General features: G+C 47.6%; 1 protein-coding gene across 1 annotated transcript; it reads right to left on the bottom strand.

Moving 5' to 3' along the window:
• Window positions 1-1,792: 1,792 nt before the first annotated feature.
• LOC126293398 (uncharacterized) lies at window positions 1,793-19,109 on the bottom strand. The gene is made up of 3 exons (XM_049986608.1): window positions 19,069-19,109; window positions 7,807-8,263; window positions 1,793-5,158 (listed from the first exon to the last, which is right to left on the bottom strand). The coding sequence occupies exons 1-3, from the start codon at window positions 19,078-19,080 to the stop codon at window positions 4,188-4,190; spliced, it is 1,440 nt and encodes a 479-aa protein (XP_049842565.1). The 5' UTR covers window positions 19,081-19,109; the 3' UTR covers window positions 1,793-4,187.
• Between the last annotated feature and the right edge of the window lie 726 nt (window positions 19,110-19,835).

Raw genomic sequence — 19,835 nt, forward strand, 5'->3', positions numbered from 1 at the left:
GGCTAGCACTTGGATGGGTGACCATCCGCTCTCCCTAGAGCTGAGAAGCTACGTAGTTGAGAAGTAGAGGCTCCGGTTTGGAAAACTGACATGCGGCCGCGAGAGCGGTTTGCTGACCACATGCCTTTCCATAGCCGCATCCGGTGACGCCTGTGGTTGAGGATGACACGGCGGCCGGTCGGTACCGCTGGTTCCGTCACGGCCTGTGGACGAAGTTAACGTTTTTAACAATGTGGAACGTACTACTAAAGCATCCGTTAGGGCAGTGCGGCAAAATGCGTTAACGGGCTAAGCCAGCAGACTGTCGAAGCGAGTGCCATTCTTAATTGCACTCCATCGCCTGCAGCGCCTCTCTTGAACTCGTAACTACATCAATTGGACCCTAGACGACTGGAAAACCGTGGCCTAGTCAGATGAGTCCAGATTTCAGTTGCTAAGAGCTGATGGTAGGCTTCGAGTGTGGCGTAGATCCAGTTTTTCAACAAGGTACTGTGCAAGCTGGTGATGGCTTCATAATGGCTCAGGCTGTGTTTACATGGAATGGGCGGAGTCCTCTAGTTCAACTGAACCGTTCATGAGCTTAGAGATTGGTTCAAATGGGTCTAAGCACTATGGGACTGAACATCTGAGGTCATCAATCGCCTAGACTTAAACCTAACTAACCTAAGGACGTCACAGACATCCATGCCCGAGGCAGGATTCGACATGCGACCCTAGCAGCAGCGCGGTTCGAGACTGAAGTGCCAAGAACCGCTCGGCCACAACGGTCGGCCATGAACTTAGAGACCATTTGCAGCCATGGCCTTCATGTTACCAAACAACGATAGAATTTTATAGATCACAATGCACCATGTCACCGCGTCACTGGTTTGAAGAACATTCTGGACAATTCGAACGAATCATTTAGCCACCCAGATCGCCCGACATGAATTCCGTCGAACATTTATGATACATAATCGAGAGGTCAGTTCTTTCATAATATCCTGCACCGGAAAAACATTCACAATTATATTCAGCTATACTGTCAGCATGGCTCAATATTTCTGGAGGACCTTCCGACGACTTGAAACTTCCTGGCAAATTAAAACTGTGTGCCAGACCGAGGCTCGAACGTGGGACCTGCCAGGAAGTGTCATATCAGCGCACACTCCGCTGCAGAGTGAAAATCTCATTCTGGAAACATACCTCAGGCTGTGACTAAGCCATGTCTCCGCAATATCCTTTCTTTCAGGAGTGCTAGTTCTGCAGGGTTTGCAGGAGAGCATCAGTAAAGTTTGGAAGGTAGGATACGAGGTACCGGGAGAAGTAAAGCTGTGAGGACTGGACGTGAGTCGTGCTTGGGTAGCTCAGCTGGTAGAGCACTTGTCCGCGAAAGGCAAAGGTCCCGGGTTCGAGTCTCGGTCTGGAACACAGTTTTAATCTGCCAGGAAGTTTCATATCAGCGCACACTCCGCTGCAGAGTGAAAACCTCATTCTGCTTCCGACGACTTGTTGAGTCTATGCCATGTCGAGTGACTGCATTAAGTCGGGCAAAGCCGGACCAACAAGATGTTACCACGTGATCCATGACCTTTGTCACCTCAGAGTCGGTAACCCATCGACAAACATGTTGGGCAATGACAAGAATTCGTTTCTCTTATCCCGCTTAATTTCTTCACTCCTCGTGAACTCCATATTGGCCAGAAATTGAAAGTAGTAGTTTATGTCTCACCCTTCGCAGTTTTTAAGGAGTGACCATTTTGCTATCTAAAACTACGTGTGGAAGGATATCGGTTGAGAATGAAACACAGGATTAAAACAGCTAAAGTAACAATTCTTTATTATGCGGCAGTCTTATTATGAAACAGGTCTTTCTAAGCAGCAGTCGCGGCCACCGCAGCCGCCTCCACCGCCACCGCCGCCCCCGCCGCGTCTGTCCAGGCGATGATGGATGAGACTCTGGGGCTGTGTCCTCCTCGTCCTCGAGCGTACAGTGGCCGGGAGTCGCAGCTGCCGGGGTGTGTGGCTGGCCAGGGGTTGGAGCCCTTGGGGGCACATCTCTATAGTGCCGTAGTGTCTCCCGTGTGAAAGTACCGTATCCAGTGAACGAAGTCGTACCAACAGCATCACCGGCTTTTTGAGCTGACACACAGGTAAGTTACGACCCTCGTATGAAAAACCTGGCAGCAAAGTTCCACAAGCTTCAATGTGTGGACCTAAATAACTGCTCCACTCAAGAATACGAGGAAGTCTGTAGAGCTCACATACTTACTTAAAACTACTGACTGTGGACTGTTTAGTGTTGAATGCAATCCTTCTTAATACCAATATATACCAAGAGCAAGAAGTACTCTTAGAGCTGATACGCAGCCCAGTATGTCCGTTTGAAAAACACTGAATATGTTACCACAAGGATCAGTGTGTGGACCCATATAATTGTTCCTTTCAATAATGCATGAAAGCTTTCCAGATAGCTCGCCTATCAGTTAGAAACCCACTATTTCTAAGCCATTTAGCATTGGGATTATGAGCACACTATTAAAAGCTCTGTCCAGTTACACGAGTTACTGTGGAATATTATTTCTGTAGTATCAATACGCTGGTATCTTACAACTACATTCAAGCTTTGTTCAATGTACTAGGTGATCAGAAAGTGAGTATAAATTTGAAAGCTTAATAAACCACGGAATAATGAAGACAGAGAGGTAAAAATTGACACACATTCTTGGAATGACATGGCGTTTTATTAGAACCAAACAAAAACACCCCATATTGCTAGACGCGTGAAAGATCTCTTGCGCGCGTCGTTTTCGTCATCCTTGGCTTGACAGGTCCCCAGACCTCAGTTCGTGCGATTATTGGCTTTGGGGTTACCTGAAGTCGCAAGTGTATCGTGATCGTCTGACATCTCTAGGGATGCTGAAAGACAACATCCGACGCCAATGCCTCACCATAACCCCAGACATGCTTTACAGTGCTGTTCACAACATTATTCCTCGACTACAGCTATTGTTGAGGACTGATGGTGGACATATTGAGCATTACCTGTAAAGAACATCATCTTTGCTTTGTCTTACTTTGTTATGTTAATTATTGCTATTCTGATTAGATGAAGCGCTATCTGTGGAACATTTTTTGAACTTTTGTATTTTTTTGGTTCTAATAAAAACCCATGTCATTCTAAGCATGTGTGTCAATTTGTACCTCTTTATATACATTATTCCGTGATTTATTGTTTCCAAATTTATACTGACTTTTTGATCACCCAGTACATTAATGTGAGTGAAGCGATTTGTTGGACAGTAAACTGTTTTTCCACTGAACAAGGCGGGTGTTTAGCGTCTCCAATATAGAACGAGATAGTGGTTCCATTTCAAGCCTTGTCCATTTTCTTCAGAACTTGCTTCCATTGTCTCTCTCCTGGGAAGCGGAGCTGAGATGTGCGCAAGTTGGAACACTGTTTTTCACCTGTCCCTCGGAAAAGAAAATTAAGTAACCATCTAAGATAGTTCTAATAAATGCTCAATGCACATGTTGAAGCATCAGATTCGTCGAATGATCTCTTTTGCCAATTTGGATTTCATCAACGCCCACCTATTCTATGCTTACAATCAACCAGTAAAATATTTTATTGGCTGTGAATTTAGTTTCTTTGCATGTTGAATTAGTAGCTTCTCTGGTGTGCATGGTAACCTGTACTAACTATGTGCAACACCAAACAAGGATATGATTAACTACGAAATAAACCAATAGTCCACGCTAGAGCTGTAGGTCTTGTAATTACCTGACTGAGTAACAGATGCTGTCTCCAAACCCAACAAGTTGCACGAGTCTAACTGACCACCTATTAATCCTCTAGTGGACAGCATTATTGGAGGAGAATATGATTAAAGAACAATCCTTTATGGCTTTTTCAATCCGCAACCACAACAAATGAAAAATTCCTAGGTCTATTGCTGTATTTTCCAAATGGCATTCAGTAATTTATTCATATTTTCACTAACTCATGTAACTGAAGAAAACCAAGTGGGAGCTTAAACTTAACCTCAGATGTAGACTGAATGTTAGATTAGCACCAGCTCAGATACGCTTCACCCTCTAAATTCCAAAGCTCTGGAATAATTAACACATTTTGTAACGAGTAATACCCAACAAGTTCTTGGCGTATCATTCCCAGAATGCTTACAGTGAGGGTAATGGATTTTCGCTTAGTACCCTGCATCATGGTGTTCATATCCACCATGGTGGTCTTCATGATGGTGGTCTTCATGATGTTCGTGCACTGGGTACGGCACATGTTTAACGACCTCATATGGCACAGGCTTGGGAACAGGAACTTTAACTGGGATAGGTACAGGCTTCTCTACATGATAAGGTACAGGTTTTTTCACCTCTACTGGATACGGTTTTGGCACCTCAACTGGGTAAGGCTTGTCGACTGGCACTTTCACTGGATAAGGTACCTTCTTCTCCACCTCTAGTGGCACTTTCTTCTCTATCTCCACCAGGTACGGTTGTTTGACTTCAACCGGATACGGCTTCGCCACCTCGACAGGGTACGGTTTGTCGACGGGGACCTTCACCGGGTATGGCACGTGCTTGTGGACTATATAGGGCACCGGTTTCTTAACCTCCACTGGGTACGGCTTAGGTACTTCCACGGTGTACGGCTTCTCGACGAAAACCTTGACGTGGACTGGGTACGGTTTGTCAACTGGTACATGGATCGGGACTTTGATGGGGACCTTGTAGGGCTTTGGTACCGGAACCTTGACCTCCACTGGGTACGGGTGTGGCACGTGCACCTTCTTTTCCACATATACCGGGTATGGCTTTTCCACGTGTACGGGGTAAGGTTTGGGTACAGGAACCTTCACTTCCACAGGGTAGTGGACCAGTTTCTCCACAGGAACTTTGTATGGGACTGGCCTTTCGACAGGAACTTTGACTGGGACGTGTATCTCCTTGGTGACAGGGTACGGTACTGGCTTGGGGACATGTACTGGGTAGGGCTTGTCGACAGGTACCTTAACAGGGTATGGCACTTTCTTCTCAACGGTGTAGGGCACGTGCTTGGGCACTGGGACGTGGACTGGATACGGCTGAGGTACCGGCACAGGTATCTTCTTCGTCAGCGTCGTCGAGGGCACGTCTTTCACTGACACGTGCTCGTGGTGACCTGTGGGACGTGCGAAAGGAACAGTGAATAACAGCATCGGTTTCCACACAGACCAGTAACTGTGTTGGTTAGATGTAGAATCGTTCAAGCTTGTGGCATGCAGAAGAGCCTTGTGCGTGTGTAGTAAAGATTAATGAGCAGTTTGCACGAACAGGCGGCGACGGGCTTGCCGCAGTGGATACACCGGTTCCCGTGAGGTCACCAAAGTTAAGCGCTGTTGGGCGTGGCCGGCGCTTGGATGGGTGACCACCCAGCCGCCATGCGCTGTTGCCGTTTTTCGGGGTGCACTGAGCCTCGTGAAGCTAGTTCAGGAGCTGCTCGACCGAATAGTAGCGGCTTCGGTCAAGAATACCAGCATAACGACCGGGAGAGCGGTGTGCTGACCCCACGCCCCTCCTATCCGCATCCTCAACTGAGGATGACACGGCGGTCGGATGGTCTCGGTAGGCCACTTGTGCTTTTACATGAACAGAAGCTTGGACAATTTTTGCTGTTTACAGGACCTTAGGACATTCTATCTGAGTGTTAGTAGGCACAAATTAGTTACTGAACTACCGTCTTTCAGGAACCACATCCCCCCACAAATGATGTGACAAACGGAAAGTACTTCAACCTTGAAGAATTAGGACACTTAAATGAAGGATTTTCTAAGAAATTCGAGGCAATACGATGTGGTTAGGAAGGGAGTGAGACAGGCTTGTAGCCTCTCCCCGATGTTATTCAATCTGTATTTTGAGCAAGCAGTGAACGAAACGAAAGAAAAATTCGGAGTAGGTATTAAAATCCATGGAGAAGAAATGAAAACTTTGAGGTTCGCCGATGACATTGTAATTCTGTCACAGACAGCAAAAGTCTTGGAAGAGCAGCTGGACGGAATGGACAGTGTCTTGAAAGGAGGGTATAAGATGAACATCAACAAAAGCAAAACGAGGATAATGGAATGTAGTCAAATTAAATCGGGTGATGCTGAGGGAATTAGATTAGGAAATGAGACACTTAAAGTAGTAAAGCAGTTTGACTATTTGGAGAGCAAAAAACTGATGATGGTCGAAGTAGAGAGGATATAAAATGTAGACTGGCAATGCCAAGGAATGCGTTCCTGAAGAAGAACATCGAGTATAGATTTAAGTGTCAGAAAGTCGTTTCTGAAAGTATTTGTATGGAGTGTAGCCATGTATGGAAGTGAAACATGAGCGATAAATAGTTTCGAAAAGAAGAGAATAGAAGCTTTCGAAATGTGGTGCACAGAAGAATGCTCAAGATTAGATGGGTAGATCACATAACTAATGAGGTGGTATTGAATAGAATTGGGGAGAAGAGAAATTTGTGGCACAACTTGGCTGGCAGAAGAGATCGGTTGGTAGGACATGTTCTGAGGCATCAAGGGAGCACCAGTTTAGTACTGGAGGGCAGCGTGGAGGCTAAAATCGTAGAGGTAGACCAAGAGACGATCACACTAAACAGATTCATTAGAATGTAGGATGCAGTAGGTACTGGGAGATGAAGAAGCTTGCACAGGATAGAGTAGCATGGAGAGCTGCATCAAACCAGTTTCTGGACTGAAGACAACAACAACAACAACAACAACAACAACATACCCTCCACTGCTATTGCTCCCACCAGCCGGCTGGGAGTGGTTATCGCATGTTGACGTCAGAAATAGGCGGTGGTGTGATTGGGCTATGTATTTCCTCCGCTGTATCCTTGCAGGACTAATAGTCCCGCAAGATATCTAGGAGAACTTCTGTCAAATTTGGAAGGTAGGAGACGAGGTAATGGCGGAAGTAAAGCTGAGAGGGCGTCCTGCTTGGGTAGCCGATTCGGTAGAGCATTTGCCTGCGAAAGCAATGGTCCCTGGTTTGAGTCCAGATCAGAGCAGATACAGCTGCAGGATATTTCATTCTGAAGACTTCCTAACAAAAAATCGCTCTGACCACTATGGGACTTAAAATCTGAGGTCATCTGTCCCCTATAACTTAAAACTACTTAAACCTAACTAACATTAAGGACACCACAGACATACTTGCTCGAGGCAGGATTCGAACCTGTGACCGTAGCGGTCGCGCGGTTCCAGACAGTAGCGCCTAGAACCGCTCGGCCACTCCGGCCGGCTCTTAGGAAGTGCCGGCCGGTGTGGACGAGCCGTTCTAGGCGCTTCAGTCTGTATGTTCAACTAAATACTTAGGGATTACAGTTATAAATAACTTCAATTGGAACGATGACATAGATAATGTTGTGGGTAGAGCAAACCAAAGACTCCGATTCATTGAGAGAACACTTAGAAGGTGCAACAGGGGAATCGCGCGACCGCTACGGTCGCAGGTTCGGACCCTGCCTCGGGCATGGATGTGTGTGATGTCCTTAGGTTGGATAGGTTTAAGTAGTTCTAAGTTCTAGGGGACTGATGACCTCAGACGTTAAGTCCCATAGTGCTGAGAGTCATTTGAACAATTTTTTGAACTTCCTAACACTTCAGAGAAATAAAATCTTACAGGTTATGCGACGTGCGTGCTGATAAAGCATAGGACAACTGCTCTGAATTGGGGCGCAAGAAGTTTGCAAACCTGCTCCCATATAGTTAGGGAGAAACAAGAAGAAATAGGAACAGCGAGTACGGAACACCTCGAGAAACCCACAGGCATACACACCTTTGTCACCATATCCATATCCGCCGCCATATCCACCGCCTCCGAATCCTCCATCGCCTCCGAATCCCCCGTCGCCTCCGTAGCCACTGCCGCCTCCAAAGCCACTGCCGCCTCCAAAGGCCGTCTCGTCCCCGAAGCTTGTGTGGCCGCCGAAGGCTTCGCCGCCCCCGAAGTCGGCACCGCCCCCGAAGTGGTGTCCGCCGCCGTAGTCTCCGCCGCCCCCGAAACCCCCGCCGCCCCCGAAGCCGCCGTGCAGCTCCCGCTTGTCCTGCCGGCGCTCGCCTTCGCCTCGCTCCTCTTCTCTAGCCTTCTGCTCCTCCTGCCTCTTCTCTTGACTGCTGGTGGCTTCCGCCTCCTGGTCCTCCGCCTTCGGCACCGCCCCCGCTTTCTTCTCCGTGCTACGTGCGGCGGAGGCGGCGGCGAGAACGCCGATCGCCAGAAGGAATATTCCGAGTCGCTGGCCGCGTGAAGTGCACACATTATACACGAGCGCTCCAAAGTGAACAAGCAACTCCGAGAGCACCACAAATTCCGGAGAGCGTAACATCGCTGCGTTTCTGTGCCGAGACCGGAATTTTTTGTTGACGCTTAGAATAAACATAAACACCAGCACAGTTAATTTAGCCATTCTAGTCTTTTATCCACCTTCACTATAGTTGTATAAACTGAAAACCCAAAGAAACTGTAAGTAGGCTGTCTAGGTTTTTATATTGGTAGCGCCACGTAGCGCTCTATATGAAAATCACTGCCTATGCTGTGTGCAGTCTGTTGCTGGTTGGCATCGTTGTAATATTCGCTATTGTAGTGTTGGGCAGTTGGCTGTTAACAGCGCGTAGCGTTGCACAGTTGGAGGTGAGCCGCCAGCAGTGGTGGATGTGGGGAGAGAGATGGCGGAGTTTTGAGAGCGGATGATCTGGACGTGTGTCCATCAAAGACAGTAAATTTGTAAGACTGGGTGTCATGAACTGATATATATATATATATTATGACTTTTGAACACTATTAAGGTAAATACATTGTTTGTTCTCTATCAAAATCTTTCATTTGCTAACTATGCCTATCAGTAGATAGTGCCTTCAGTAGTTAGAATCTTTTATTCAGCTGGCAGTATTGGCGCACGCTGTACTGCAGTAGTTTGAGTAACGAAGATTTTTGTGAGCTGAGTCAGTCATGAAAGGTATCGGTTATTGTTAGTCAGCGCCATTCTTTTGTAGGGATTATTCAAAGTCAGACTGCGTTGCGCTAAAAATATTGTGTGACAGTTTAAGCACAGTCATTTATAATTTTTATAAAGGGACGTTTCAAAACAAGTGCCTGGCGCAGTTGTTAGATCGGTTACTGCTGCTACAATGGCATGTTAGCAATATTTAAGTCAGTTTGAACGTGGTATTATAGTCGGTGCACCAGCGATGAGACACACCATCTCAGGTATAGCGATGAAGTGGGTATTTTCCCGTACGACCATTACACGAGTGTACCGCGAATATCAGGAATCCGGTAAGACATCAAATCTCCGACATTTTTGGTGCTTGAAAAAGATCCTGCAAAAACAGGACCAACGACGACTGAAGCGAATATTTCAACGTAACAGCAGTGCAAATCTTCCGAAAATTGGTGCAGATTTCAATGCAGCGCCATAAACAAGTGTCACTGTACAAGCCATTCTAAGAAACACCACCGATATGTACTCTTGGAGCCGGACGGCCACTCGTGTACACTTGATTGCACGACACAAAGCTTTACGCCTCGCCTGGGCCCGTCAACACTGACATTGGACTGTTGACTCGACACGTGTTGCTGGTCGGTTAAGTCTCGTTTCAAATTGTATCGGGCGGATGGACGTGTACGGGTATGGAGACAACCTCACGAATCCATGGACCCTGCTGATCAATAGGGGACTGTTCAAGCTTGTGAAGACTCTGTAATGGTGTGAGACGTGTGCAGTTGTAGTGGTATGGAACCCCTGATACGTCTAGATGCGACTCTGACAGGTGACACGTTTGTAAGCATTCTGTCTGATCACCTACATCCGTTCATACCCCGTGTGCGTACCGACGGACTTGGGCAATTCCACCAGGACAATGCGACACCCCACACGTTAAAAATGGCCAGAGAGTGGTTTCAGGAGCACACTTCTGCGTTTAATCACTTCCGTTAGCCACATCCCAGACATGAACATTATTAAAGATATCTGGGATGCCTTGCAGTGTGCTGTTCAGGAGGGATCTTCAACCCCCTCGTAATATCACTGATTTATGTACAGCCCTGCAGGATTCACGGTGTCAATTCCCTCCAGCAGTACTTCAGACAATAGTCGAGTCCATGCACGTCGTGTTGCGGCACTTCTGCATGATCTCGGGAGCCTACAGTATATTAGGCAGATGTACCAGTTGCCCTGACTCTTCAGTGTATTTGGAAATAATCAGTACCTAGTTGCATAAGAGAAATTTACTTTGTTAACCGGTTTCAGGCACTTAGTGAAACCTATTAAGAAATCAAATTTCTTTGAGGCAGTTGGCTGCTTATTATTTCGATACACTTATCCATTACTTAAAAATACAAGTTTGACTATAAAATAACGGGACTATCACTGTAAAACACTTTACTTCAAAAACACACGTATCCAGATATGTCATCCCCAATACACGAGTACTGCCCTCCTATCTCCCTATAACGCTCCGTGCGAATTTTCTATTCATGGAAACAGTGGTGGAAGACTTCCTCTGTGAACGCTTTGAAGACTCGTGCCATCTTTGACATCACTGCTGCAATGTCCTGAAATCCTGCTCTTTTTAAGGAATTCAGTACCATTTGATATCTTGAAATTTTCAATTTTTGTTGCTTCCATTGCTCTTAACTTACAGAATTTCCCCTTTTCAATGACATGTAATACATATATATCATTGCCTTACTTCTGGATTGTTTATTCATTTAAAGAAAACACCGTGGTGGCGTGACAATTTTCTTAGAATCTGAACAGTTGAAGAATTTTAGGCATGGTGACTAAAAAGCTTTCGAAGCAGTTGCGGATGAGAAACCATAAGGTGACAATGTAGCTATCATTAAACTGAACTGCGTAGGACATGTACAAAAGCTTACAAGGCTGCATCGACTGAAAACTTCTTACAAGGGAAAAATATTGGTAGGAGGAAGACGATTCTATGCTAAGGGGTGATTCTCAGATTCTATCATAGATAAAATCCAAAACTAATATGACATGATCACCAAGCAAAATGTCAGCAGCGTAGGAGATACGAGAAAACCTGTATGAACAGTTTAAAAAAAATGGTTCAAATGGCTCTGAGCACTATGGGACTTAACTGCTGAGGTCATCAGTGCCCAAGAACTTAGAACTAACCTAAGGACATCACACACATCGATGACCAAGGCAGGATTCGAACCTTTGAGCGGTTCCGGACGTAAGCGCCTCGGCCACAGCGGCCAGCAGTTGGAGGTATCTTACAATTTTTGTCATCTCCTTGTATAACTCTCGTGTACTCAGCGGCTTCCGGCACTGCGGAGGATTCGAGACAGCTTGCGTGCTGAGGCCGACGGAATGACGTCACGAGGTGAGCGCCCCGTGGCGACTGGCGGTATACAGTACACGGCTGGCTGCTCCGTGTTGTATACTGTTACTGCCTTCCGGACGGCAGTCGCCGGCGAAAGTGGAACCCAGCGGGCGCCCTGCGCTGTGCACGAGGAACTGCCGACTCCCGCATGCGGGCCAACTTCCGCCCGGCGCAGCGGGGTGTGACGTGCAGCCGCTCCGTGCAGAGTCGGCGAAGACAATGGACGCCTGGCTGGGGTGGCGGCGCCGTTGTGTTTACGACCGACATGCTAGTAAGGCAGGTAGTAACAGCACACGCTGTAGTACTATGAAGCCGGGAGGTGCGAGCGTGCAAAGTTATCCATGCTGTACCGCTTACGCGTAGAGGGCGCTCTACAGTGTAGAAGGGGCCACTTGGCCAGGATTCGCGCCTACGATCGTGTTTAGACAGAATAGGATGGATCAGACGCGGCTCGTAATTAAAGGATCTGAGGTAGGGTCCCCCCCTCCCCTACCCAAAATATACACTACTGGTCATTAAAATTGCTACACCAAGAAGAAACGCAGATGATAAACGGGTATTCATTAGACAAATATATTATACTACAACTGACATGTGACTAGATTTTAACGCACTTTGGGTGCATAGAGCCTGAGATATCAGTACCCAGAAGAACCACCTCTGCAGTAATAACGGCCTTGATACACATGGGCATTGAGTCAAACAGAGCTAGGATGGCGTGTACAGGCGCAGCTGCCAATGCAGCTGCAACACGATACCACAGTTTATCAGGAGTAGTGACTGGTGTATTGTGACGAGCCAGTTGCTCGGCCACCATTGACCAGACGTTTTCAATTGGTGAGAGATCTGGAGAATGTGCTGGCCAGGGCAGCAGTCGGACATTTTCTATATCCAGAAAGACCTGCAACATGCGTTCGTGCGTTATCCTGATGAAATGTAGGGTTTCGCAGGGATCGAATGAAGGGTAGAGCCACGGGTAGTAACAAATCCGAAATGTAACGTCCACTGTTCAAAGTGCCGTCAATGCGAACAAGAGGTGACCGAGACGTGTAACCAGTGGCACCCCATACCATCACGCCGGGTGATACGCCAGTGTAGCGATGACGAATACACGCTTCCAATGTGCGTTCCCCGCAATGTCGCCAAACACGGATGCGACCATCATGATGCTCTTAACAGAACCTGGATTCATCCGAAAAAATGACATTTTGCCATTCGTGCACCCAGGTTCGTCGTTGAGTACACCATCGCAGGCGCTCCTGTCTTTGATGCAGCGTCAAGGGTAACCGCAGCCACGGTATCCGAGCTGATAGTCCATGCTGCTGCCAACGTGCAGATGGTTGTTTCCTTGCAAACGTCCCCATCTGTTGACTCAGGGATCCGTTAAAGCCATGCGAATAAGATGTCTGCGGCGTTCCGTATTACCCTCCTAACCCACCGGTTCGATATTCTGCTAACAGTCATTGGATCTCGACCAACGCGAGCAGCAATACGAAATACCGCAATCGCGATAGGCTACAATCCGACCTTTATCAAAGTCGGAAACGTGATGGTACGCATTTCTCCTCCTTACACGAGCTATCACAACAACGTTTCACCAGGCAAAGCCGGTCAACTGCTGTTTGTGTATGAGAAATCGGTTGGAAACTTTCCTCATGTCAGCACGTTGTAGGTGTCGCCACCGGCGCCAAACTTGTGTGAATGTTCTGAAAAGCTAATCATTTGCATATCACAGGATCTGTCGGTTATATTTTGCGTCGGAAGCACGTCCAATGAATACCCGTTTATCATCTGCATTTCTTCTTGGTGTAGCAGTTTTAATGGCCAGTAGTGTACTTGACAGTCTCGAAAAGTGAATTTAAGCCGTTGATTCACTTGCTGGAAGGTGACAACAAACGCAGACGGCTAGAGAGGCACTTACTGTGTAAGCGCCTTCTTATAGTTGGATCACTTGTTTCGTGGAGCGCTATAGTATACAACGACTTTCTTGTTTGTGTCACACGTCCCGTGTAAAACCGTCTTTAAACCGTGAATCTACAAAGAATATTACTCAAGCAGCTGGGACCCACATCAAGAAGGTCTAACAGCGGATCTTGAACGTTTACAACAAATGGCAGTACGAATGAATACAGGTTTGAGACCTTACTTTCCCTCAGCGTGTACAGTGCTCAAATGACTTATGGGAATGTAGCTGGGTGGCATGGCCGGCAATCCAGATAATCCGATGGGAGCGCACCCTGCCATTTTAAAGGCAAGACTGCAATAAGTAAGCGCTGTGCAAGCGAATTTGATACCTCAGTATGCAGAGAAACTCCGGAAAGATAACACTCACACGTTGTAAACTCTAGCGCCATCAAAACCCAAAGATGACAGACATCAGAAGTTATCGATAGTGAAATTAACAATCGACGGCTGAGGTTCAAATCGTTCTGGGCACAATGGGACTTAACATCTGAGGTCATCATTCCCCTTCTACGCAGCGCAGGAGTAGCCGAGCGGTCTGGGTTGCTGCAGTCATGGACTGTGCGGCTGGTCCCGGCGGAGGTTCGAGTCCTCCCTCGGGCATGGGTGTGTGTGTTTGTCCTTAGGATAATTTAGGTTAAGTAGTGTGTAAGCTTAGGGACTAATGACCTTAGCAGTTAAGTCCCATAAGATTTCATACACACACACATACACACACGAAATTAGAAGTACTTAAACCCAAGTAACCTAAGGACATCGCACACATCCATGCCCGAGGCAGAATTCGAACCTGCGACAGTACCAGCAGCGTGGTTCCGGACTGAAGCGCCTAGAACCGATCGGTCACAACAGCCGGCGACGACTGAGGTAGCATTAACTCTGTCCCTCTGTTTTTTGTCAAAAGAGGGAGCAGGATTCCATGCATAATTTAAACAAAAACCATCATCTCGACTTATAGAATTACTTGATCATTTAATTTCAACTGTTTTCTTAATAACACTATACTAATAGCCGCAAGTACACGCCAGCATCTTCGTGGTGGTATATTCCACAGGATGATGGTGGCAAGGCAAAGTTCTGCAACGACGGATTTGTTCGGTTGTTGAAAGCATAGGCGCCGCTTGTTCTCAGTCCTCCTTACAAATAGATATGGTGATTTTTGTTTAAATTCTGCATAGAAGTCTTACTCTCTCCCTTGCCAAAAATCAGAGCGACAGAGTTATTACTACCTCAGCCGTTGACTGTTAATTTCACTACCGATAATTCTGACGTCGGTCATGTTTGGTTTCTGTCTGATGTGTCTAGAGCTTACAGTGTGTGTGTGTGTGTGTGTGTGATCTTAAGGTACAAATTTTAAAGGCCATGATTACTAGCCTTTCTGCTTCGAATGATCGTTCCTGTCATATTACTGAATATTTGCCGTACCTCCTAGAGCACCCTTCATAGACGCTGTTACTCGGTTATCTACCTTACCCACAGGATTAAACTAGGGAAAAATAACAAAAATCGCACAAAGTTCTCTCACAATAGGACTGATTTGGGCAGTGTTCAACGTTAATGCTGACCAACAAGCATGTTCCAAATAACCTTCAAGGCTAATATACATAATACGCGCATACTGCCAGTTACGAACTACGGTCTGCAACCAACAACTCTAAGACAAATGATCGTAAATTACAGGACACACAAAGGGCCATGGAGCGACAGATGGTAGCAGTCAGCGTCAGGGATCGTATTGGGTAGGCACTCACTAGAAGAAGAACAAACGTAACAGATTAGTTAGAGGGAATTACAAGACTCAAGCGGCCGTGGATCGCACGAGTAACTCGATAAGATCAAAGCAGGTGGCCCCGTAGAAATATTCGCTGGAGACCATGGGACCGCATCAGAGGCTCTGGGAGGCCCCAAAAGAGGTTGCTTGATGACGTGAAACTGCCGGCTGGGTACGATGCTGGATGCTGGCAAGAGGCAATAATAATAATAAAAAAATAAAAATGAAATAAAGAAATATAAAAAGACGGTGGAAACAGACCTTGAGGTGAGTATAACCATGGGATAGCGATATGCACACATTGCGATGACGGTAGTATCGTGTATGCTGGCTATAACACGGAAGTGCATTGACGGAGCTGTTATTTGTACTCGGGTGATTCATCTGAAAAGATGTCCAACGCGATTAAGGCCGCCCGACGAGAATTAACCGAGTTTCAACGCGAAATAGTACTTGGCCCTAGACGCATGGGACACTCGATTTTCGGAAATCGTTGCGGAATTCAGTATTCAGAGATTCACAGGGTCAAGTGGGGCCAGAATACCAAATTTCAGGCTGTACCAGTCACAATGGGCTACACTGCAGCCGACGACCTTCACTTAACGACCGATAGCAGCTGCGCTTGCGTAGTGTTGTCGGTGTTGCCAGACAAGCAACAATGCGTGAAATAACCGCGAAAATCATTGTCGGACGTACGACGATCGAATCCGTTAGGACAGTGCGGCAAAGTATGGCGTTAATGGGCTTCGGCAACGGACAACCGAAGCGAATGCCTTTGCTGGCAGCGCCTCTCCGTACCAGTCACAATGGGCTACACTGCAGCCGACGACCTTCACTTAACGACCGATAGCAGCTGCGCTTGCGTAGTGTTGTCGGTGTTGCCAGACAAGCAACAATGCGTGAAATAACCGCGAAAATCATTGTCGGACGTACGACGATCGAATCCGTTAGGACAGTGCGCCAAAGTATGGCGTTAATGGGCTACGGCAACGGACAACCGAAGCGAATGACTTTGCTGGCAGCGCCTCTCCGTACCAGTCACAATGGGCTACACTGCAGTCGACGACCTTCACTTAACGACCGATAGCAGCTGCGCTTGCGTAGTGTTGTCGGTGCTGCCAGACAAGCAACAATGCGTGAAATAACCGTGAAAATCATTGTCGGACGTACGACGATCGAATCCGTTAGGACAGTGCGCCAAAGTATGGCGTTAATGGGCTACGGCAACGGACAACCGAAGCGAATGCCTTTGCTGGCAGCGCCTCTCCGTACCAGTCACAATGGGCTACACTGCAGTCGACGACCTTCACTTAACGACCGATAGCAGCTGCGCTTGCGTAGTGTTGTCGGTGCTGCCAGACAAGCAACAATGCGTGAAATAACCGTGAAAATCATTGTCGGACGTACGACGATCGAATCCGTTAGGACAGTGCGGCAAAGTATGGCGTTAATGGGCTACGGCAACGGACAACCGAAGCGAATGCCTTTGCTGGCAGCGCCTCTCCGGGGCAGTGACCATATCGGTTGAAACCTAGACGACTCGAAAACCGTGGTCTGTTCACAGAAGACGCGATTTCAGTTTGCAAGATGGTAGGTTTCGAGTGTGGCGCAGACGCCACGAAACTATGGACCCAAGTTATCAGCAAGGCACTGTGCAAGCTAGTGGCGGCATTGAACTGACTGGGTGCTATCGTCCAAGTGAACCGATCATGCTTCTGTTCTGTGACTTGTAGAACCTCTGCAGCAATTCGTGGACTTCATGTTCCTGAACAAAGACGGATTTTTAGTGGATGACAATGCGCCATGTTACTGGCCAACAACTGTTGACGATTGGTTTGTGAACATTCTGGACAACAAGAGTGAATGATTTGGGCACCCAGTTCGCCCGACATGACACAATCGAGAGGTCAGATCGTACACAAAATCTTGCTCTGGCAACGATTTCGCAATTATGGATGGCTGTAGAGGCGGCAAGGCTCAGGGACTTGCGGAGTCCATGCCATGTGGAGTTGCTGCACTGCACTGGGCAGAAAGAGATCCAACACGGTATTAGGAAGAATCTCGTGTCATCTCAGTGTGTAGAGGAGCCCTATTTCAGCTGTGAGTGCTCAACGTGGCTGACTGCCGTACAGGACCCATGTTCAGCGGTTTTTCAATGGAGGGGAGGACTGGAACTGCCTCATCTCAATCTCGTGATGCCAAAACAGGATTCCGAGAACTCCAGTACCGACAATGGGGGGGGGGGGGGGGGGGAGGGGGGGGGAGTTTTGTGTGGTGACACAGCGCCCCTCCTTTGGTGTTGTTGTTGTTCAGTCCTGAGACTGGCTTGATGCAGCTCTCCATGCTACTCTATCCTGTGCCCAGTATCTACTGCAGGCTACATTCTTGTGAATCTGCTTAGTGTATTCATCTCTTGGTCTCCCTCTACGATTTTTACCCTCCAAGCTGCCCTCCAATGCTAAATTTGTGATCCCCTGATGCCTCAGAACATGTCCTACCAAACGGTCCCTTCTTCTGGTCAAGTTGTGCCACAAACTCCTCCCCAATTCTATTCAATACCTCCTCATTCGTTATGCGATCTACCCATCTAATCTTCAGTATTCTTCTGTGGCACCACATTTCGAAAGCTTTTATTCTGTTCAAGTCCAAACTATTTATCGTCCATGTTTCACTTCCATACGTTGCTAGACTCCATACAAATACCTTCTGAAACGACTTCCTGACACTTAAATCTATACTCGATGTTGACAAATTTCTCTTCTTCAGAAACCCTTTCCTTGCCATTGCCAGTCTACATTTTATATCCTCCCTACTTCGACCATCATCATTTCTTTTGCTCCCCAAATAGCAAAACTCCTTTACTACTTTACGTGTCTCATTTCCTAATCTAATTCCCTCAGCATCACCCGATTTAATTCGACTACATTCCGTTATCCTCGTTTTGCTTTGGTTGATGTTCATCTTATATCCTCCCTTCAAGACACTGTTCATTCCGTTCAACTGCTCTTCGAAGTCCCTTGCTGTCTCTGACAGAATTACAATGTTATCAGCGAACCTCAAAGTTTTATTTCTTCAGCATGTATTTTAATACCTACTCCGAATTTGTCTTTTGTTTCCTTTACTGCTTGCTCAACATACAGATTGAATAACATCGGGGAGAGACTACAGCCCTGTCTCACTCCCTTCCCCACCACTGCTTCCCTTTCATGTCCCACGACTCTTATAACTGCCATCTGGTTTCTGTACAAATTGTAAATAGCCTTTCGCTCCCTGTATTTTACCACTGCCACCTTTAGAATTTGAAAGAGAGTATTCCAGTCAACATTGTCAAAAGCTTTCTCTAAGCCTACAAATGATATAAACGTAGGTTTGCCTTTCCTTAATCTTGTTTCTAAAATAAGTCGTAAGGTCACTATTGCCTCACGTGTTCCAACATTCCTATGGAATGCAAACTTCCCCGAGGTCGGCTTCTGCCAGTTTTTCCACTTGGCCCTCCATACCACATCGCCGGCCGCGGTGGTCTCGCGGTTCTAGGCGCGCAGTCCGGAACCGTGCGACTGCTACGGTCGCAGGTTCGAATCCTGCCTCGGGCATGGATGTGTGTGATGTCCTTAGGTTAGTTAGGTTTAAGTAGTTCTAAGTTCTAGGGACTAATGACCACAGCACTTGAGTCCCATAGTGCTCAGAGCCATTTTTGAACCATACCACATCAAAATGACGCCATTGACTAAGGATGACATGGTGGTCGGTCGGTACTCGGCTGGCCCATACGAGGCCATAGCAACGGAGCTGTATCTACCAGTAGATTCAGATAGGCCGAAGAAGAATAGTGCTACCAGTTTCTGAACACTGAACTATTGAGATCGTTCGCAACACTGGATAACGCACTGACAGCGCACTGATGCTACGCTCTCCGGTATTGCGGTGCAGCGCTCGGATAGTACAGGAAAGCGCACTCACCTGGATCCCCATGTCCGGCCGGCTCGCCACTGCAGTAGCGGATGCCTTAGCCGAGCCACGGCAGGCGCTATATAGCGGTCGCTTTCTCCCGCGGCGCGAGTCCGTACCACACGCACCGCTCCGCTACGAGTCCCCCCCCCCCCCCCCCTCCGCTAGCCTGCGGGGGCGTCACGGCGAGATGTGCGCCCAGACAATTACCTCCGTGCCGTTCTCAACCCGGAAACGGCATCCGCCGCTTCTCTTCCGTCAGATGGTGCAGCGTTTAAATTAGGGGTCCCTCACGCGCGGATTCATCTGCGTCCGTGCGTCGCCCTACGCGGCTGGAGGCGACCTTGAAAGTAGTATAAGGAGTTTTAGCTAAGAGAACCAGTATTTTGTCCTGGATGGCGAGTATACATCGCAAAGGTATTGTAAAGAGAGCCCGTAGGACCGCTTTTGTTCTCTGCATAATAAATAATAAATAAGCACTCCGTCTTCAGGCCACGAGTGGTCTGCCGGGACCGTCCGACCGCCGTGTCATCCTCCGCGGGGGATGCGGATAGGAGGGGCGTGGGGTCAGCACACCGCTCTCACGGTCGTTATGATGCTATTCTTGACCGAAGCCGCTACTATTCGGTCGAGTAGCTCCTCAATTGGCATCACGAGGCTGGGTGCACCCCGAAAAATAGTAACAGTGCATGGCGGTCTGGATGGTCACCCATACAAGTGCCGACCACGCCCGACAGCGCTTAACTTCTGTGATCTCACGGGAACCGGTGTAACCACTG

This window comes from Schistocerca gregaria, chromosome 10, assembly GCF_023897955.1.
Source record: "Schistocerca gregaria isolate iqSchGreg1 chromosome 10, iqSchGreg1.2, whole genome shotgun sequence".
In the NCBI taxonomy this organism is placed as follows: domain Eukaryota; kingdom Metazoa; phylum Arthropoda; class Insecta; order Orthoptera; family Acrididae; genus Schistocerca; species Schistocerca gregaria.